The sequence below is a fragment of the Rhipicephalus sanguineus genome, chromosome 1 (assembly GCF_013339695.2).
Source record: "Rhipicephalus sanguineus isolate Rsan-2018 chromosome 1, BIME_Rsan_1.4, whole genome shotgun sequence".
NCBI classification, from domain to species: Eukaryota; Metazoa; Arthropoda; class Arachnida; order Ixodida; family Ixodidae; genus Rhipicephalus; species Rhipicephalus sanguineus.
The window spans coordinates 132,957,502-132,980,049 of record NC_051176.1 but is presented as its reverse complement, the minus strand read 5'-3'; the positions used below and the strand labels follow the sequence as shown (position 1 = coordinate 132,980,049).

Below are 22,548 nucleotides of genomic sequence, written 5' to 3'. Positions count from 1 at the left end.
TCAGCCAGACGAGGTGGACACCATTTGCATTATCTCAACCAAATGCTTATATTTTAGATGCGCCAGCGCCGCTGTCGCATGGCGTTCTGGGTCGCAGCGGCAAAGCGGAGAGTTCCGGCGGGCGGGAAAAATTGAATCGGGAGCGATCAGATCAGGCTAGCTGTCTCGTTTTCCTCCCGCTTTCTCCGCCTGAAAAGGAGGTTTTCCCCACTTTCCACTCGCCCATTTGCCCGCTTTGGCCGCTCCGCCTTCGGTGTGAACGAGCCTTGACTGTGCAATACATTGGCATTTGAGACACTTATACACATTTATTCTAGTGAATTTCATACGAGCAAGCTGTCGGAAGCGTGCGCGGCGCAGCTCTCGTCTGCTTCACATAGCGAAGAGTTAGTTTCTTGAATGCATAATCATAGGCTTATCGTTCTTTCTTACCGGTCTTTTCTGTGCACGCTGTGCCATGGATTTCAGCATATAGCATGCGTTTTGGCAATAAAGTACCCCCCCCCCATCCTCACTGGCGGACCTCAGTCATATTGTAGTACTCGCAAGTAACTTTTATCAATAAAGATTTTCAACGTACACAGATTTAGTGTGCTGTGTTCAGCCACGTTGGTAGTTGGATCTGAGGGTGGCGATATCTGCATGAGCTCGTAGACGGCAGGGACATTGCAAAGACTGGTGCTTGTACGAAGCCGGTTCCAGTCAAATTCGTCGAAAAAGGAATGTGACTGCATGAAGAATTTGCGCACGTCATTTCGTGAACTGTCTTTGTTTACACCAGAAAATGCGATGAACGTATCAGTGGAAACGTGTAAACCATAGACTTAAAGTAGCAAGAAAAATTGCGCTAGCCGCGTTATGGAAAGGTGAATGAATAGCTCGAACTCACCTTTATGTCGCGGTACTGCTTCGAACCGAGTCGCTCGACGGGGTTCTTTTTGAGCAGCAGATAGACCATGTCTTTGGCGGTGGTGTTGGCCGAATGCGGGTGTTCGCTCACCTTCGGCCACTTCAGCGGCGCCGCAATGATGCGGTCGCGAAGCAACTTCTTGGTCTTACCGCGAAACGGCACTCGACCAGTCATCAGTTTGTAGAATACGACGCCGGTGGACCACCAGTCACAGGCGCGTCCTGTGTTCGAATACGAACGCGCATCCGTGACGTTGAACAACTAAATCAAATGCTACAATTCTGGTATCGCGCCCCACTTTAAAAGCAACTCCGGCGATTTTTCGATATCCAACAATCTCAATAAAATTTTGAATATACGTTATCTGTAGTACTCTGATTGCCTGTGCCAAACGATATGACTGCAAGTCTCTTAGTTCTGCTGAAAATGAATTTTAAATATTAGTCTGTTCTGAATAATGCCTTCGAATGTGCGGATTTTAACGGGTACCCTGTGTTTGTGACGTCAGAGCCTACCTCGCCAAGCACGGCGATCATTCGGCGCTTACAGCGTCGCTCTAACCGCGGCTGTCGCGACAACGGGGATTACAGCGACGGTACAGTTTGCCGTGTCGTCAGATGACATCACCCGTTGTGCTTTTCTGGCGTTAGCAACATGTGTACTTTGCTTATATGGCGGTGGAATAGGTGGTAACATCTTCATAGACATTAACGTCAAGCCCGAGTTGAATTTCGAGACATCGTTTTGTTTATTTAAAATTATTGACGATTTTAAGCAAATTGACCCACCCTATCGATTACACGACTGTCAAAACCATTTGAAAGCTGGCACTTCTAGTATGGTTAAGAAAACGCCGGAGGTACCCTTTACTTGCTTGTAGTGTCGTGAATGCGCAACTACAAGCTAAAGCACTGAAGCCTATAAAGTCGGAGACAATGTTGTTCTGCACCATCATTCACTCCAAGAACTATTGAACAGCGTTACCACCAAGGATAACGCGTTTGCATTAATGAACTAGATCAGAAAGAAAGTGAGCAACAGCACCGAAGACACAGTTTTGATAACTGCAGTACTGATTGTCATCAAATACCTGCCCATACAGCCCAAGTCTCCTATATGCTGCCTTTATTTAAGCCTTAACCGCTTCAGCACATGTTTGCGTGCGAACTGTCGGGCATTGTTCAAAGCGAAAAAGAAAGCGCAAAGATATCAACAAATTGATGAGGATAGCCGCCATAAAACAGCGTCTGGTCTCACCGTACGGTCTTCTTTTGAGAATTTCAGGAGCCATATAAGGAATAGTCCCGGCGGATTCTCCATCCCTGAATTCGAACGGGGTTCGCCGGAAGTAGCCTCGCATGACACGTTTTGTAACTGCGGAAGAGACAAGGAACGTGCTAGAGCGATGAAAATACAATTCAATTTTCGTTTTGCTTTACTCACAGTGTCCTAGGCAAACTTTATTGGTGTCAAAATCTATGAGCTTGACTCTTCCACCGGGAATCATAAGCATACTGGAAAATGAAGTGAGATGCGTCAGCCTGGACTAGACTGAGAGGCGTCTTGTGCCCACTTACTTGGACACCTTGATGTCCCGGTGCAAGAAGCCCTTGAGGTGCAAGTGCTCTACGGCCAAGATGAGCTGGGCCATTATAAAACGCACCTGGTCGATGGGCAAGAACATGGCGCGCTCCACCACGCGCATCAGGTCCACGCCACACACGTACTCCATCACTGTGACATATGCGTCCTGCGGCACGAATACAGCTCAGCGTGCGCAGTGTGTCACATCCGGGATGTCCTTTACAGTGCATTAGCTAGAGTATCTACAATAACAGTGTGTTCGGTGGTGATTCACCACTGATACGCATGAACGTTTCAAGCAAGTTTCAAAGCTTTGCTCTCATCGTTGCTTCATCGTTTCGACTCTGCTTTTTCTGCTGTACATAAATGTTTTTTTTTTTTGCACGACGATGGTCAGAGAACAATTAGAACAATGCGTCGTGCACAATGCAAATTAGAACAATGCAAGCAAGCCCAGGCACTGAGCGTTGTAAACAATGCGAAGCCGACAATAACTCTCGATTTCCTATTCTGGCCGGCTCACTGAACTCTCGGGTGAACGCTTGCTGCAGTGGAACCATGGCTGCGCTCACCTTTGTGGCGAAGCATACGTAATACTTGACAAGAAAAGGGCTCCGCACGACGGACGCCACCACCTTGTCAATGCACGCCTGCTTGGGTCGATTGAACCGGTCCGAGGCGATCAGCTTCACGGTGCAGATGAGATTGGCCGGCTTGTATCGGGCCTTGTATACGGCGCTGCGTAACGGAAACGCTGAATTATGCGCACATCAACCACTCGATCACTACGTGTAGACATAGGTCAGCAAACTCACTTCTGAGTCGACTCACTCAGACTCACACAGACTCCCATCGAGCCGTGAGTCCTAGTGAGTCTGGGTGAGAGATATTTTCGTGAGATTGAGTCCGAGTGAGTGCGGTTGAGAAAAATTTAGTGAGTCCGAGTTTCAGTGAGTCCGGTTGAGGAAAGTTTTCTTGAGTCTGAGCCCGAGTGAGCCCTAAGCGCAAAATATATTTCTTGATTCTGAGTGAGCTCCACTCCTTTTTGTCGACCTATGCGTGTAGATGACTAAACCCATAAAGTTTCATATAATAACCTAGAGAGCAAACTGGCGCTACGATCGTACAACCACCATGGGAATGATGGGAAGTACAGGCTTCGGAATAAATAGCGTTAGCTAGAGAACTGTGTACAGATCTTTTTCTACAGTTTCAGTTTCGTTCTTTGCGAGGCGTGGGTAGTGCGGTGCGTTGCAAACCACTCAAGCAGTGCCTTTGGTGTTCAGAGAGGCTGAAGACCGCTAGATCTCTTGGTTTCCTGCGACGTTGCAGCTTTACAGGTAGATTTCACAGTTTTAGCAAAGCGTCGTGCACTCACCGCTGAGCATAGATATAGCGTCCCATGCGAGTGCACGAAATTGCATAGAGTTCACGGTTTTTGATAAGCGTTACTTTTCAAAACTTCTTAAAATCGATTGCAAAATGACAGCGAAGCCAAGTAGACGCACCGTCACGCTCCTCTGACTTCACAACAAAACGAAAGATGCGTTGGGGGCAGACCACTCGGACAGACGCACCTGGCATCGCAGCAGACGACACGTTAAGTGTTTCTTACTTAATATGCTGCTGTTATTTCTATAAATAGATAATGCGTTCTTTCGAGGGAAAAAGAAGCGTGTTTTTTAAGTGTTAAAAATAATTCATTATATCGTGATGCCAAATCTGGAATACAATTGGAGAGCAATGCATACCCTGGTGGTTGAATTTGTCCAGGTTTCACTTCCATCTCACGGTCACGCAAACTTTTTCCAATAAGTTTTACGTACAAAAGAATGAAGCAAGTATTAATTGGAAATAACTTATATAACTTTGATTTACACTCGGCAAACAAGCGTCGTGAATCTCAAGAACGAAAACCATCCGAAGCCGATCCGAAGCCTGTACTTTCCATCATTTCCATGGTGACTCAAGCGCCGCTGAAGGAGCCCGCATAGGCACTAGCGCCAAATTCCCCTCGAGGTATTCTAGTAAGACACTCTTATGACTAAACCCTTTCAATCAAGACCCTTCACTAGCGGCTTAGTTCTAACAAACAGAGGCTCGATGTTTGCAGCTTCGATGTTTGCAGCTTGTAAGCTGTAAACACCAAAGGTTTTTTTGGAAAATACATTCCATTAGAACCAGAAATATCCAGCAAAATGCACTTAATGCGCGTCCGTTTTAAGTACGCGACGGACGCCGCACAGCACCTAACACGCTTGCGCAGAGTGCGGAGCGATGCGCTTATAAACGTTCTTTACCGTCGTTTAAGTACATGAAGCCGCGGCTGCATCGCTCAAAGACGGCTTTGGGCATGCGCTGTTGTATTGGCTCGCCACTGCTGCTCACGTGCTCCTCACCCTGCGATTTATTCTCATCGCCATTTTTAATATAGAATCCGGTCTACACACAGGATAGGGCTTAGCATATGCCATCCGGCAAAGCGATCGATTTCAGTCTGCTGATATAAACGCAGTCGTCCGCACAGCACAGAAGGCAGTATACTGCGCAGGATGCTTCGAGAAACGTGTTCGAAATTTCTTAGAAACACGCAGGTGGTTGAGAGAACTTAACGATTTCCTCTAAACTGCTGTTACCACAGAGGCATAAATTTGATTACGAATCAATGTGGTAATTATGTGAATTTGTCACTTTTAAACGAGGGGAGTGATGCGATTGATTCCGAAGGAAGGCTTGAAGCTTGAAGCAAAAAGGCAACACATGCCGTTTTGTCGTAACAACTTAGAGTAAATAATTCGTCTAATCTCTCCATATTTTGCAGAAATCTTGCCATTTTCGAACGTATTTCGTGCAACACCCAGTTTAATAGTGGTCCGGAGTTTCAGGAAGCGTGTGTTTGCCAGAATCTATCCGTTCCCCAGAGAACACCAGATAGATAGCCCAGCGCACACTACGACACACAATTCCTGCACTCGAGTTCACGGGGTGCTTGGTGCGGCTGCAACGGAAAAAGATTAGCACAAGTGACCGATGAATGGCGTAGAAAAGTATCGATTAGCTTGTGAATTTGGGCTCTGTTATAGGCTATACTTTATGTCAGCACGCTCGGGAACAATACGCCGCTTGCCGCGATTTGTCCACTCCCGTCAAAAGACACTTTAGCTAATCATATTAAGCTGCAGCTGTACATGCTGAACACACACAGTTTTGATGCTGTGTATTTAAATTCCAAGTTACTCGCTTTACACAATGATCAAACACGCGCTGTGCAAAGTGAAAGATTTGAATTTAACGCATTTGCCGCAAATATATATGTATACCCAAACACTGCACCGCCACTGCAAATTAAAAAGAGCGCTCTTTCGAGATCCTTGGCACGCGAAAAGCACTATGTTACTGATGTTACTGCGAAAAGCACACCTTATCTATACTTGGTCACATGAACACAGTTTGACGCTCTCGCCTTCATAGCCACACGATTTATACACATACGTCTGTTGGCATGTAAATGTCGATTTTCGTGCTGAATTTACGTCTTGGCGAAAGGTCAAGTTTGTTTGTGTGAAAGCCTTCTGTACAAGACCTTGAAGAATACAGTGTGCGGATATTGCACACTTGGGCACAGTTTGTCATTCACAGAAAGTATGTTATCATATAAAACCGTGTATTTCTGCCACAAGTTGCAACTTTAGTAACACTGACTGAACTTGGTTTATATTGCGATATCTTTAACCCTTTGTGGGTTTGCCTATTATTTTTGACACGATCATATAAAAACTGGCTGTGGTATATTCATATAAGCTACAAAGATATAGTATAAAACAACTGTAATCAAAATCAAGCCAGCAGTTTACTGAAAAAAAAGGTGGGACATATATGTCCCATCATAGGCGTGCGCACAGGGGGGGCAGAGGGGGCGGCCGCCCCCCCTAATCACCTAAGAGGGGGGGGGGCGCAAAATCTGCCCCATACATTGACTTAGAAGGGTGGGGGGGGGCGCTGCGACGACCATTTGCCCCCCCTAATGGGGAACCCTGCGCACGCCTATGTGTCCCATTGACTCATGACAGTGTTTCCAAAACTTGTGAAAGCACTGTCCCACTGTCTCACGAAGGCACCATCTAGAGATTGCATCAACGGGTATTTGGGACGGCCGAAGCAAGTGGCACAGGGTATCGCTTCTCAAGGTGTGCTGAGGAAAGTTGTGGGGATCTCATTCCAGCAGTAGAACACTACCTGCACCTGCGCTTCTTGTGAGCCGTCGTGGTCTGTGTGAGCTGCCATGGTCTGTTCCTGTAACGCTTACTCTTCACCGCATGCACCAACCATTTTTTTTTTGTCCGTTTGACTGCCCTTGCTTTGGCTGTCGAAATTGTCGAGTACCGCTGTTGTACCTGAATATGCGCCTACTTTTCAAGAGGTATATTAAATCAAAAAAAATTTCCACGCACCAATATCCGCATTTACGCTGAGGAATGAGCGTGGTAATATTGCAGGGGATTGTCTCGATGCATTATCGGTCGAGTTATTCCTCAAATTTACAAAATCACGTGATGACTGGGAGCTAAAATCACCTCTCTGAAAAACCAGAAAAAGAGGAAATTATCCGGTATTTTGAGCGTTAGGTTCTTTCTATCTGAAGAAGAAAAAAAATTCAGAAGCTATCATGAAAAATATATCAAAATTCAACGTCACCGTAACACTACGTCCGCCCTTCGAAAGTGTGGTAAAAGATTTTTCCACGAGAATACAAAGACTTAGGTAAGATATGAGTGGCTTATCGTTGCGCTAATTGCAACGGGTGATGTGGAAGAAAATTTTCCCTGCAGACGGAAAAGTGGGACGTATGTGTCCCGCTGTCGCACAAAGGGTATTTAAACTGTCAACGCTGTGCCAAGTCAACGCTGTGCCTTGTCAGCTCTCCTTTATAGCACCGCTTGTATACTAGAAAATAGTACTACGACAAGCCAACAAGCACAAAAGTAGGTTCTTGCGATTACAACGACAACGCCACTCGTGCAGATGTCCTAAATTAAGCGTTAAAGTTCATTCGCACCTCCGACTAGCACCGGTCGTGCGACCATTAGCGTCTGGCGAGCAAAAAGCCCCTTAAGGCGACTGATGTTCACACCTGCGTGCGACCTATGTACCCGCCGCCACACTGAGTTTACGTCCGCTCGCATTGCCAGTTGTCCCGTAAAATAAGCTGACATCTGTCCCTGCGCATCTGATCGGCTCAGAGGTCTGCGACTGCAGTCGCGCGACTTAAAAAACCGAGCAGCAGGAGACTGAGCCAAGGCAGTAGTTCTGCGACAAAAAGTGACCATTTGCGACCGGTCGCTTTGCGACTAACGTGATCGCGCAACCGGTGCTAGTCGCAAGTGTGAACGAGCCTTTAATGTGACGGCCTCTGCTCACCCAAAGCCGCCTGCCCCGAGAAGCTTCACAGCCTCGAGATCTCGGGTCCTCGGAATGAAATCGGTGAAAGGGGGCTGTTCTTCAATTCTCATCTGCGAAAAAAAGAAGAGTGCACTCAGGTGGAAGTGCGCTCACGAAACGCACTTTGCTAGCCGAGTGCTTTCCCGCCGGACCCCCGCGCAAAGACATTAGCCTAGAACACGCTCGTGCATATTATTTTCTAGCAGAATGAAACGCGGCTTCATCGCACGCCGATATGGTATTGTGCATTTCTTACAGGCATCCGTCTTGGGCGGTGTTGGCATGCAATAAAAAAGCATTGGCGGTTTTTTTTTTTTTCTCCCAGGCAGAAATGCATTAGATTTGTTTTAAATGCGAAGCATTTCTTAGCGACCCTAAGGCACTTTGAACGTTTATATCTATCTATCTATCTATCTATCTATCTATCTATCTATCTATCTATCTATCTATCTATCTATCTATCTATCTATCTATCTATCTATCTATCTATCTATCTATCTATCTATCTATCTAGCCGCCTACGTCTGGGTGCTCTCGTGATCACCTCTTTAACTTGGTGTAGACCAAAATTGGGATGGGAGGGTAAGAGGATCTGACATATATGACCGTCCGGTCATGACATGAATAACGTGAAAATCATTTCACGTGCGTCGTCAAACTCTTTACCCCCGACACGTGTGGCACATACCCGTTTACCACGGGCCGCGGTGTACGGGTGTGCGCCACAGGTGATTGACATTTCAGATCTATCTAGGAACGGCGAGAACAGACATTTATAATTTAAATGCGAGAGCGTTAAGAAAAACCGACATCGGCAGCATTGACCCGACAAATGCAATGAATAAAAATTAGGATCCACCTGAAATCGAACCCAATCATTCTACGTGGCAGTCGGGTATTCTACCACAGAGTCACGCCAGGTCTAGAAACTGCTGTGGAAAAAGACTATGCAGGCGTAATGTTGGTGCAACGTCAATTGTGGCTCTGGTGCTGTCTATCTAATTTGATAACAAAGCAATAAACACTACATACGTACTCCTACGATACAGGCGTCTTGTCAGTTTAACGTCTGTGGTTCCAGTGTTGGCTCCGCTTTTATAGCAGCTTAATAAACATTGCACTTGTATTCCTATCATTCACCAAGCTATATTCAAGCGTTGCTCGACCCCGGAGGAATACGCTAACGAAAGTTACGTATAATATTCACATCATCGCACCGTAAAGTGCACTTCGTATCGACAATACTGACGTATGTTCTCTAATGTGAGTGCTGACGTTACGTCAGACCATAAGTTACGCTTTAAACGCCAGTGTTGTCGACGTGCCTGGTAAGCCCACGATGTGCACACCACTACTACACTTACAAAAACACGTCGATCCCCCTAGTTACGTTCGGTTCAATGCCAAAAAATACAGCATAGAACTACTCGCTGACTGCTTCGCATGAAACCGATTCCCACAGTGCGTGGGATCTGCCGAACTGTTTTATTTATAATACAATGTGCATAACTATCACCGTTAGAAGTTTTTTTCTTTCTTCAAAAAACGCCGTCTTAGTCTGTGGCCATTTTTTTATTCTATTACGAATGCTCTCTGTTTTCCCGTTTAGCACCGCGTAGCCTAATATAACCCAGGGTCCCGAAGCGCACTCTTCTTAAGGGCATTTAAGGGCACAAGGGGCCCTAGACGTCCCATGCATTTTTGAACATGTTGAGGAACCGTTTTCTCGGTAACTGAAAGAGGTATCCACATAACGCATATATAATTTTCTTCCAAATATTTCGCTCTTTTAACTGCACCAGAATCATTAAAATCTCGCCAACAGTACCATTTTATTGCATTTTTTTTACCACGAGGACCAAAATTATGAGTTAATTGGCATATTTGAAATTTTCTAACACAGAAACTGTGAAGTGCATAATTTCAATTCTGGCACAGTGATTGTCTACACTTATGCAGAATGTAAGAAAAAATAATCAACTGGCTCTCTTGGAATACATAAGAAATAATCGTACCTAAGCAATAAAAAAACATTGTTTTGCGATAATCGAGTTTCAAGTAAGAAAGCAGCTGAAACGCGAACATTTCTTGCCACAAACGCCATACAACTAATTCATTTAGTAGCCACCAGCTTGGTAATCATTGCCGAAGTCCCTTTTTTTTTCACTTTTGAGCATGTCGTCTCGCTTGCCTTGCTTCTTTCGTGAGGTGTCAAGCAGCGCGATCCCCACTGTATTGCCAATTGTGGTCAACTTTCAGCAAATTGACTGTGTTTTGGCCAGGCTTAAATCCGAATGATTTCAGAATTTTGGGACGTGCGATACTGCCATCATGAAACGAAAGAACAGCACCCAATGTCTCAATCATTAAGACTCTGAATCGTAAACACTGACAACAAAGACGCTGCGACGCAATTATGGTGAGCTCAACACTTCCACCGAGCCGTTTACACGCGCAGTTCTGTCTAATTGTATCACAAATAATATACATGTCCATTAGAGCGTGCCCTTTCTCAGCCTGCACGCGATTCTCCTATAGAAGGATGCTGAAAAGGCAGAGAACTTCGACGTTGAAATGCTCGCTGGATCAGGGTTCGGCGCCTCAGTTTGTCGCCGGCATCCATACGCATCTGAAGTAGAATTGTAGTGGATGCCGCGAAATTTACGGTTGCTGAGGGCCTTCTTTACCCTCGGCATCTCAACTTACCAACAGGCACGACAGACACAAGATGGTGTAATGGAGCTAGGAACTAAAGCAGTTCGAACAGACGCGAATAAAAATGCGCACAACGTTTTCGGATGGCCTTAGCTGAAAAATCAGGTAGGCGGAAGATAAGTTCTTTTATACAGCTGACTCTAGACAAGCATTTAGGTTGTCGTGCAGGAAGTTGTTTTAGAAAAAATGGACGGGAAGCACGGAGCGCGTTCGAGGAAGCGTGTTCAGAGGGCTTGTTCATTCACTACTTGCTCTCGGAAAAAAAACAGTTTTTCAAACTAAAAAAAAAGACTAAGAAAAGCACCAATACGCATAATATGCGCAATGGGATACACTTCCCAAATTGCAAAGAAAAAATCTTCTTCTTTTTTTTTTCAGGATCTTGCCCTACCCTGTGCCCTTAATACCCGCTTGACAGGGGTAAAAATGCGAATAGCATTCGTTTAGCTAGCACGACGGATTCCGGGTCGGTGAGTGATCCGGCTTTCGGACTTCGCTCATACAGACGCGATTCATGTCATAATAGCGAGTGTCATAGCATACGCGCACAGAGCGCGGCCCATACAGCGCGGCCCATATTTACAACAGGTAAGCATAAATAAAAATGTTATCATTTGGACGGAGAAATTTGAACTGTGAGCCTTGAACACCGAAGCCTGATGCTTTAACCGCTACGACGCAAACGCATGCCTCTTCAGGCGGAATAAACACCTCCAGGAATGCCCCCCCCCCCCCCCCCCCCCGCAAGCAAGCGCGTTTTCCGGCCACAAAGGTGATGGTTTCCTCACGAGTTTTTTTTTTTTTTCTTTCATCTTGAACGAATACAAGTACGCTAGTGCCTTGAGAGGCTTTGCGTGTTTTCACAACGTTGATGGAGTGAAGTGGAGTCGCGGTTAAGGTACGAACACACTGGCAGCACGGCACTTTCCCGTGCGCCGCTCGCTGCTTGTTGGACGTCGCTTTTTGTAGCGTTAGCTACACTGGCCTAGCCAAGCCAGTTTAGAGTGCCTCCTCAAGAGCCGTGCTGCGCATGCGCGAGGATCAGAGATGTCACACATTTGGCGAACCGGAGCCGGCACCTCCCGCGCACTCCGCTGCCACCGGTCTGCGCTTTGCAGAGTAGTGACGTCGTAGCCGTGACAGACGTACTAGCGACGGCGCGCGCGCAGCTATTCGCCTTCGCTGTGCAGTCGCCGTCTGACACTGCGCTGGAGCCGCTTGATAGCGCCTCTGACTGGCGTTTGCCATTGTGGTATAGCCATGGAGAAGGAGAGCGCAAATGCTGCTGAACGACGCAGAAGAGCGGAGAAGCTTAACTCATCGGATTCCGAAGCAGTTCCCTGGCAAAATAGATATGCATGTGCCACATAATACGTATACCGTGTGTGTGTCATCGGAGCAGCAGTAAGCATGATAATCAAGCTAATCCTAGACAATCAGGAAAGCTAAGAATAATCAGCTGAGCCTTTGCTAACGCTACGTTATCTTGGCATAGCCGAGCTAAGCCACTGCAACATTTTTATTAGGGGTGTGCGAATATTCGAAAGTTTCGAATATTCGTCGAATATTACATTCGAAATATTCGTATTCGATTCGAAAAGTTTCGAATATTTGTAAACTTCGATTATTCGAAAAATTCGAATATGCGATTCGATTATCATGCATAAAATAACTCGTCTTCCACATTTCTACTGCGTTCGTATTGCTAAAAACGTTGCCGAGAGGAGCGATAAACATCGTAAGTATACGGAGGCACGATATCTGCCTGCGACGAGCGCCCCAATACGTATGATTTATTGCTGGTGCATCTCCGACGTGCAGCGCTATGGCGATCATGTAACCGTACATTTTCAATATTATGCGGCCGTAACGTGCCCCACTACCACTCGTTCACTATGCGGGACCACTTCCGAAGAAAGACAGTGACCCATGTGACTGGTGTCGGACTGCAGGCACCTTCAGATACCCCAGTCTGCCAAAGCATTGCCCCATGTAAGGTGCGATCAAAAGTGTGCAGACCACGGGATCGCGTGGCAGAATGCATTGACGCGCCAGCTAGCGACGAGACACGACGAGACACCTGCTGCAAGGGCGCATGCGCGTCCCGTCTTATCACTTGTCTTCTCATGTCGCTGTGTTGGACGCGGTTACGGCGCTCGTACCCAAAACGACAACTGGGTGTCGCTTTCTTTGCTCCATCGAATCTGTGTCATTCTTTTACGTAGCGGCTGCGACGGGGCCGGTTCAACACCGGCTCGCGTTGTTATTGACACCGGTTGATTAGGATACGTAAGCATAGCGAGCATCGCACAAGCTGACGAAGCCAAACGCACAAAATTAAATTTTCTCAGGCCAGCTTGCCTTTGTCGGGCTGATCCAAGTTGCACTTAAATGAGCTTAGTTAAGTCAAAGTTAATGTAGCCGAAATTAATCAAATGTAGTCGAGCACTTTATGACCTAAATAAGTGAGGTGTAAGTAGGTTTAGTTAAGCCCAGTCCAGCTTGGTGTTTTCATGTTAAGCGAAGTTAAGCTTAGATGAGCCCAGATGAGTCGAAATAAGTATAGCCAAATCTAATTAGGCAAAGTTGATCATGCTCATCCTTAACCTAGCCGTGCAAAATTAGCCTATACAAGGCAAACCTTATCGTGGCCAATTAATCTAGGTCGACTTCCCCATGAGCCCACAGAAGTCAAGGCCAGGAAGATACTAATTACTCTTTACCGACTCCATACCAATTAGGATAATTTAAGTCTAATTAGTGCTAATTATTGTGAACACTAATTATGACTAAATATTATTCTGAAATGCATCTAGAGTATCCTCTATACTGAGATTTCACGTGGCATAATTAAGCTAAATATGCATACCTATTCTAATCAGGCAAACACCAAGGTAATTATGAAAACTCTGATTAAGCTTGGTTCGTCATAGCATCATCAAACCAATTGGATTATGATTAGCTTTAATTAGGCAACATCTTATAACACAAATAATTAACGTAATTGAAATCGAATTCTCATGAGCTCGGAGAATTCAAGCTCAGCAAGATGCTGATTACTCCTGACCGAGTCGAGTCTCATTTACCTAAATATAAATCTAATTAGCCTTAACATTGTTTATAAATATTACCGAATAATGTGCGTGACATCAAAGCCCACCCGAAGTACCCGAGTTTGATGTCGCAGAATTATGCAAATTACGCCTAGTTACGCCTAATTGATAAACACCTTTACTCTCAAAAGCGTCCTATGCAGCAACAGATGTCTATATTAGGCGGATCGAGCCGTGATCTGCATAATTCTGCGACATCAAACTCGAGTACTTCGGGTGGGCTTTGATGTCACGCACATTATTCGGTAATATTTATAAATAATGTTAAGGCTAATTAGATCTATATTTAGGTAAATGAGACTCGACTCGGTCAGGAGTAATCAGCATCTTGCTGAGCTTGGATTCTCTGAGCTCATGAGAATTTGAATTCAATTACGTTAATTATTTGTGTTTTAATAAGATGTTGCCTAATTAAAGCTAACCATAATCCAATTGGTTTGATCATGCTATGACCAACCAAGCTTAATCAGAGTTTTTATAATTACCTTGGCGTTTGCTTAATTAGATTAGTTATGCATATTTACCTTAATTATGCCACGTGAAATTCCAGTATAGAGGATACTCTAGCAGCATTTCAGACTAATATTTAGTCATAATTACTGTTCACAATAATTCGCACTAATTAGACGTAAATTATCCTAATTAGTATGGAGTCGGTAAAGAGTAATTAGTATCTTCCTGGCCTTGACTTCAGTGGGCTCATGGGGAAGTCGACCTAGATTAATTGGCCCCGATAAGGTTTGCCTTGTATAGGCTAATTTTGCACGGCTAGGTTAAAGATGAGCATGATCAACTTTGCCTAATTAGATTTGGCTATACTTATTTCGACTCATCTGGGCTCATCTAAGCTTAACTTCGCTTAACATGAAAACACCAAGCTGGACTGGGCTTAACTAAACCTACTTACACCTCACTTATTTAGGTCATAAAGTGCTCGACTACATTTGATTAATTTCGGCTACATTAACTTTGACTGAACTAAGCTCATTTGAGTGCAACTTGGGTCAGCCCGACAAAGGCAAGCTGGCCTGAGAAAATTTAATTTTGTGCGTTTTGCTTCGTCAGCTTGTGCGATGCTCGCTATGCTTACGTATCCTAATCAACCGGTGTCAATAACAACGCGAGCCGGTGTTGAACCGGCCCCGTCGCAGCCGCTACGTAAAAGAATGACACAGATTCGATGGAGCAAAGAAAGCGACACCCAGTTGTCGTTTTGAGTACGAGCGCCGTAACCGCTTCCAACAGAGCGACATGAGAAGACAAGTGATAAGACGGGACGCGCATGCGCCCTTGCAGCAGGTGTCTCGTCGCGTCTCGTCGCTAGCTGGCGCGTCGATGCATTCTGCCACGCGATCCCGTGGTCTGCACACTTTTGATCGCACCTTACCTCCCTATACCAGCCACTTCTGTTCCAGGCGAGCGTGCCTTTTCAGTGGCATGGGGGGGTTGTCTCTGTTAGAAGGGAGCACCTGCTGCCTGATCATGTGGAGCAACTCATATTTCTTCATGGTAACATCAAGTCATTACTTTCATTGTGCCTGATATTTGCTTGTGTTGTGATGTGCATTGTGCTAGCCTGGACATTGTGTCCTGGAGATAGCAGTGTACGTTGTGTTGCCAGTCAGGCTGTTAATGTGTTTTTTTTTTTTCTAATAGCTACATGTTAAATAAAATATTGTTACTGTGGAGGCATTTTTCCTTTGATACTCGATATTCGATTCGATATTCGAAGGTGGATATTCGTATTCGATTCGTATTCGAAAAATTTGATATTCGCACACCCCTAATTTTTATTTCTATTTCTCCCGCGGAGTGTCAACGTTTCTCTCCCGCCGACCGAATCGCTTTCTGGGCTACTTTCGCCGCTGTCGCCGGCTGCCGCGCAAGCAAAAACACCAATCAGCGCCTGCATTTTCTCCCCCTCCTCCTCGCACGGCGGTCGTCAGAGCAACCGGACATCGTTCACCCAGCGCCTCCCCTCTCCGCCGGTCGGGGAGAAGCCGCCAGGCAACAGCGAGACGGCGGACGCGCGCGCCTCGAAATATTTCCACTCTTGTCGCGTGAATATCCCAACGGCAATGTGGGCAGCGTGCCGCTGTTTGCCCAGCGGAGGCGCCGACGGGCGGTAGGCCGCCGCGACATGCTTTGCACATTGACGGCGCGAGAGTCACGTGACAAGAGTGGACATGTCGAGGTGCGCGCGCCCGCCGGGTCGCTGTCAGATCGCGGCTACTAAAGTCCCTTGATATATAGAAAGTAGCGACACTCTCCTCCATATCCTCTCCCAAGTGTCCAAACCGTATCTATCTCCTCTCCCGAACGACCACCGTGCGGGCGCCGGCCCTATAACCCGGCTCGCGCCACTTTCCTATCAAGAATGCTATGTCACGCAGATAACGCGCGCGTTTCCCAGGCGACGGCCCGTGAAGCGGGGAGGTGGAAGGCGGGAGAGGAGGGTGCTCGGCGTGGCGGCTCAGTTAAAAGAAAGACGGTACTTTCCCAAAAATATCCAGGGACTTCAGCGGCTACTCCCCGATCGACGGAGGTGGGTGGTGCTGGAGAGAACAGTGTCCGGTGGCTATGACGACCACCTTGTGAGGAGAACGAGGAGAAAAAGCAGGCGCTGATTGATGGTTTGCTTGCGCGGCAGCTGGTGGCAGCGGCGAAAATAGGTGCGGGAGCGATTCGGTCGGCGGGAGAGAAACTTTGACGCTCCACGGGAGAAAGAGGAAAGCGGCGTCTCGCGAGCGGTGAGCGGCGCACGGGAAGCGTCGCGCCGCCATTGTGTTCGTATCTTTGTGCAACTCGAGTTCGCAATGAACGCCAGTGAATTTCTGCTGTAATTTCTCCTTGTTTCGAGCCGCCCAAAGAAAAATGTTAAAGCAATCTAAGGTCTTCACAATGACATGTCACTTTGTTACTGGTAGATATCAGGCTTCGATGGCTTTCGTCAGGTAAACTTATTCTGTACAGCCGTCAGCGCGATAAACTCGAACGTTCCGCCGAGTGGCCTCAAACAGCTTCGACTGACGCCAGCGCCGCCATGCGTTGGACATGGTATGTTTGCCGCAGCTAACGAAAGAAGAAGCGCGGTTCGATATCACTAGTATATTTCTGTTTCTTTTTTGCCAGACCGGTAGGCCGCATACACTCACTAGGCAGGCCCGTTTTCGCCACGTTTCACTCGTGGCTGTGTTTTCACGCATGCCCATGAAATTCCTTGCCGTAGGCTTATCTGGACGCGTGGGCTATTGCACGCAAAGGTTCATTGCCGAGATAAGCATACGGCAAAGAATTTCATGGGCGCGCGAGAGCACGCAGATACGAGCGAAACGTGGGGAAAACTGGCCTGCCAAGTGAGCGTAACCGACCCGCCGGTAAGGCAGAGGAGAAACAAATATACTACTGACATCGACCCGCGCTCTGTCTATCGCTAGCTGCTGCAAACATACCTTGTCCAACGCTTGGAGGCTCTGGCTGGCTCTGGCGTCAGTCGAAACCGGTCGAGGCCACGCGGTCAGCGCGGTTAACCGCGCTGACGGCTGTGCATCACTGTATTGACCGTGTTGTTGAGGGTGCTTTTTATTGTAATAGCAATTATATGGACAGTCCAGGCGCATTTTTGCCGTCACTGCCACTGTGAGGTTTCGCATAAAGTCCAAGGGCGACAACATCGCTGCGCGCGTCGTGCGTTCTATGTGCGAGTGAAAGCATGCGAGGGCAGCCGATGATCGCGGCTCAAGTGGAGAGGAAAAGCGCCGGCCGTATATCTTCGCGCGAAGAGCCCATAAGTCTCGGAGGGAGGGTGCATGGCTCCGGCAGGAACTGCGTACTTCGAACGGCCGGACGCGGTCGCGCGCGCCCAGGGATCAGCAAAGGGCTCCTATCTTTGTACGTGCTCTGTTCAAACCGCTCAGTTTGCGTTGAAGCGATAGGCAGGACGAAGGTCACTTCACTCGACCCAGAAGCCGCGTTTCCTGTCCCGCCACGGTGGTCTAGTGGTCATGGCGCTCGACTGCTGAACCGAAGGTCGCGGGATCGAATCCCGGCCGCAGCGGCTGCATTTTCGATGGAGGTGAAAATATTTGAGGCCCGTGTACTTAGACTTAGGTGCACGTTAAAGAACCCCAGCTAGTCCAAATTTCCGGAGCCCTCCACTACGGCGTCCCTCATCTCATAATCATATCGTGGTTTTGAGACGTTAAACCCCAGATATTATTAGAGGCCGCGTTTCCTTACAGCAGCGTTTTGTTGTGCTACGCCAGGTCGGATGCTAAAGGAGCTAGCTGCTAGCCTTACTTCGTATAGCATTGCAATTTGTTGCTATCGCATTCACTGCATCGCACATGCTATGAAACTGACTTTTTTTCAGTTTGTTTTTCTTCTTTTTCTCTTTTAAAGTAAGCGTAATACCCGCGTTTCAAGGCATAAAATCGAGGCGGGACTTCGGGTCTCGGAGATGTACAGATTGACGATGCCATAGAATTATCGATCTTTTGGGCAGTTCTATCAACGGTTTTACCCGTTGCCGAACTTGAACTATGGTTTGTTCGATCCAAAACAAGCAGCAAACTCTGCATGCCTCATACGCATGTATGGTGGTTGGGGGCACATACCTTGTCGGTGCGCGTGACGACCGCGTCACCAACAGCCATCCAGTCGGTAACCGGCACTTCGGAGATCTTCTCAAGAGAAGCGGCCAGCTCACCGACGATGATAGTCAGCTTGCGGATGACGAGGCCGAGGCTGCGTGCTGTGACGGGCGCCCGCTTCAGGCACAGGCTGTGAAGCCCCATCAAATTCTCGACCATGTCGCGGATGTCCTGGTACGTGATAAACTGTCGGTGCAGCTTCTGCAGACAGTCCTGCGCCGCAAGTACCGACTGCTCCTGGCAGAAGTGCGAGAGCGGGTCTCGAAGCAGCGAGACCTTGTTCTCGCGCTTGATGAAGAACTCCAGCAGCACCGTGGTCACCTTTGGTATCTGAGAAGGCAAACAACACACGTGTTCGACTCGTCTCACAAACGTGCAGAATGAGCACCATTGCGACTGCTTTGTTTAATTCACGTTGCTGTCTACAGCCTACCCAATTTGTTAAAAAAAATTGCGGGTAATATTTAACTCAGTTGCACGACGAAGTCTCTACGAAAAGCTTTTTCTGCAACGGAGAAGTGAGTGGAATTTGACAGCTAAACGAGTGGGAAAGCTGCATACTTTTATGGAGAACTGCTTCGCGGTTGATAATGCGTTTTACTGCATCTCAATTTTGCTTAGGATTGGCTGCTTATGGGCCGACTTCTTTTTACTCTCTCCTGCGCTAACAACTCTACGCGATGGCTATCACTGGGAAAGAGAAGCATCTAGTATAGACATATGTAGCCTCTTTTAGATAAGTTTAAGCGTGCTCTCACCCTTGGAAATAAGGTGACCAAGACTTTTACTGCAGAACTTTTCTTCTGTCGCATCATCTCTGCGAAAAAAAATGCATATTTGTGAAATGATACATGTCGAGCCCTGTATGTTTCGCTCAATACTGCTTGCCGCAACGCGAACTGACGCCCAGTCCACCTTTTCGTTTTTGTGGTGACATGGAAGCCCCCTCGGAGCTCATGCTGGTGGGCTCTTCCTCCTCCGAGCTGCTCGTGGTGGACGTCGCAGGCGACGACCTGCTCCCCGAGCTTAGACTGCCCGTGCCATCAGACGCGAGAGTGGACGTGCCACCCCGGTGGCGCGTCGACGTCGTCATCTGCATCGTTGTAGCGCCGTCTGCGTGGCATAATCGCAAAGTATACCGTCAAGTTATGCCAAGACACGTAAATATCGGATGGGATCATGCATAGAAGTTGATATTCACCGCCACGATTTGTAATTTTCTCTGAGTTTCCTGCGTGAAAAAAAGAAAAAAGGAAAATAAATATCGCTAGACTTCGCTTGAAGGGTTACTGGGCACTTTTAGCTGAGCGTTTACGATCGACTCCGGTGAGACCTGGGCATGCTAGCGATTTACACACAAACGCGTATAAGGAACTGTAGTACGCGTGCGCAGAACGATCGTGTGAGCAACGGAACGTAGAGCGCATCTCTCGCTCCGCTATGAAGTCAACTGAGCGGAGCGTGAAGGTACGTCCACTTGGTTTCATCGTTGTTTTTCAGTCAAGCTGAGGCGTCTCGTCAAAAACGCGAAATATATCCAGTTTTTCCCGTGCACTCTCTCGGGACGCTACATCTGCACGGGGCTGAGCGTATGCGACGCTCAGCTAAAAGCATCTATTGTCAACGTGCACGCATCTCGCATCTATCTATCTATCTATCTATCTATCTATCTATCTATCTATCTATCTATCTATCTATCTATCTATCTATCTATCTATCTATCTATCTATCTATCTATCTATCTATCTATCTATCTATCTATCTATCTATCTATCTATCTAATCTCGAGGCTCGCAAGAACTGGTGGGCCTTTCAGGGATCTGGGATTGAGGTTGTTGGTACGATTTCATTACTGGAAACAGAGCGAAAAAACTACGAGACACGCAGAATACAGGATTCTGTGCTTATCCTTACGTGGCCAATACATCCAAATGTAAACGAAATAGGTTCAGTTGTAGCGCAATTCGGCAACGTCTGCTTAACATTCAGGGGCTACTTGCATGTTCTACAGCATAAATATATACAGTCTAGTGCCAAGCAGCCGTTTAACATATCAGTCTTCACGCATGACTCATACCGAACAGGGCATCTCGGCCTCCCTAAGGAGCAGTATATGTAACCATTAAAGATGACCGCTGAGATAGGCTAGGGGTACTCCACACTTGCTCATCAAAAACGCGAACAGTGCACCATATATGGGTCGGCAGACATGATATTAGCGAATACCTACCTCCGTGCTTGTTCGAGCCTGGCATTGTAGCGTCAGTGCGGGTGAGGCTTGGTCCAAAGACAACGCTCAGCCTGGCGTGCGGTCACTTAGATGAACGACGCCTGCTGCACAAAATCTCGTCCTTCGCACGTCGGTGCAGGAGAACATCTCCCGCCGCGCGGCCCGCGCTGGGCACGAGCACCACGCTGTCCAGCCGGAAACGCGACCACGACGACGATGTGGACGATGATGATGGTCTCAAAAAAGACATCTCAAGGCAACGGTTAGTTGGCGCAACCCGACCCAAGGCATCCGCCATAAATCGGACGTTGTCCAGTTTTAAAAAGTGAATAGCTTTTTGAAATGAAATGGTTTAGAAGTGACTCATTATTGATAAAAATAAATAAACATCAGACTAAAAATCATATATAATAGTAATAAATCACATTGATCAAAGAGGGAGCGATCGAAAAGGAAACTGAACTCTGTTTATCTTAACATTCTGTTCTTTTAACGCGAGAGCGTTAAAGAGCTCGTTTCGCGAAAATTCCGGTGTCGGCGTCGTTAGTTGCGAGCGAAAAATCATCACCTCGTCCGTGACGGAAAATTGGAATAGGTGCAAATAAAATGAATAATAAAAACTTTCGGTTCGAGCGAGAATCGACCCCAGGCTGTCTGCGTGGAAAGCAGGTGTTCTACCACAGAGCCACGCCATTGCTTGAAACTGCTGTGGAAAAAAAAAAAAAAAAAAAACACTATATGAATGGCATGTAGTAGGAAGAGTCGTCTTAACGCATGCAATATTGCGTGGAACAACCGTAGAACCGCGCCGGACGTCAATACATGCGAACTGCGCAACGACTGTGTGTTTTAAAGGCCCAGTCGTTACAAAGCGCTCAGAGACATTTAATCATCGTCGTCAGCAAAAGCATTAACGAAGTGAGCAGCTGAGTGTTCGCGTGTTGCCTTACGGACACGTAGTGGGCTCTTCGCTGATTCGCAAAAGGAAGAAATGAGGTGTAGCGGGCACTGCGCAACTGTATACTTGCAGAAGTTATACCGTCAATGTGTAATAGCTAAACTATTTATTTTAAACTCTTTTATTCAGCAAGTGAAATAATTCTTTAAGCAAGGCACCGTCCGATTCATGGCTTATCCCCCGAAATGGGTTGCGCCAAGTGTCTGAAGCACAACAACAACAACAACAACAACTTGCAGTAGGCGTTCTATGATAGTTTGAAACGGCCAATGTTACGCGCACAGTCGTCCGTTTCCTTACGGCACGGTTCAGGCATGCACCGAAGCAAGGCTAGCACTTGAGAAGGCGATGCGCACGGGGCACGATTACGCTATCGCGTTCTACTCTTGAAGGGGAAGCTCAAGCGTCCTCCAAGTTTTTTGTCCCCCGTAAGAAATTGCGTAAGCATCACAAACGCTTCTCTGGCTAAAACCCATTATGGTAGCACCGAATGAAAAAAAAAATACAAGAGAACTGGGAGTCTGCGTTGCTCAGCTCGGACCCGGAGCACCAACTCTGGGCCGTCCAGCGAGCCGAGGAAGCTGCCAAGGGCCAACAACCCTTGGCCGAAGCCTAGGCGGGATCCAGGCCCATACCACCAATATCGCAGGGCAATCAAAAAAGTTAATTGATCTGATCTGAGAACGGGACAGCCTTATACCGTTTTTGCTGTTGTTGTTCACCTATTAACTATGGCTTACACCCACTGTGGGGGTTTGGGCAAGTATTGAGCGGTTTTATAAAATGCTATAAAACTTTGGAATAAGGCAGTTTATAGAACAGAAACGTTGTAAAATGATGGGGCCTTTTGTGCTCGATTAAATGTATAATTAACGCTGTTTTGTTTTTTCTCCTCGTGACGACCGTTCACCAACTAGTTTACCCTTCCTTGTATTTTACTCCATGAT

At 47.0% G+C, this 22,548-nt stretch overlaps 1 protein-coding gene across 1 annotated transcript in view; it reads right to left on the bottom strand.

The window, feature by feature from the left end:
- LOC119379249 (microtubule-associated serine/threonine-protein kinase 3) overlaps positions 1 to 19,226 on the bottom strand; it is a 42,799-nt gene extending 23,573 nt beyond the window's left edge. The window contains exons 1-9 of the mRNA XM_049416544.1: positions 19,172 to 19,226; positions 18,378 to 18,743; positions 7,913 to 8,004; positions 3,067 to 3,232; positions 2,488 to 2,660; positions 2,354 to 2,424; positions 2,168 to 2,284; positions 890 to 1,131; positions 581 to 728 (exon numbers count right to left, since the gene is read on the bottom strand). Coding sequence (XP_049272501.1) covers positions 581 to 728; positions 890 to 1,131; positions 2,168 to 2,284; positions 2,354 to 2,424; positions 2,488 to 2,660; positions 3,067 to 3,232; positions 7,913 to 8,004; positions 18,378 to 18,743; positions 19,172 to 19,225 — 1,429 coding nt within the window. The 5' untranslated portion in view covers position 19,226. The remainder of the gene's footprint in view (positions 1 to 580; positions 729 to 889; positions 1,132 to 2,167; positions 2,285 to 2,353; positions 2,425 to 2,487; positions 2,661 to 3,066; positions 3,233 to 7,912; positions 8,005 to 18,377; positions 18,744 to 19,171) is intronic.
- Positions 19,227 to 22,548: the final 3,322 nt, after the last annotated feature.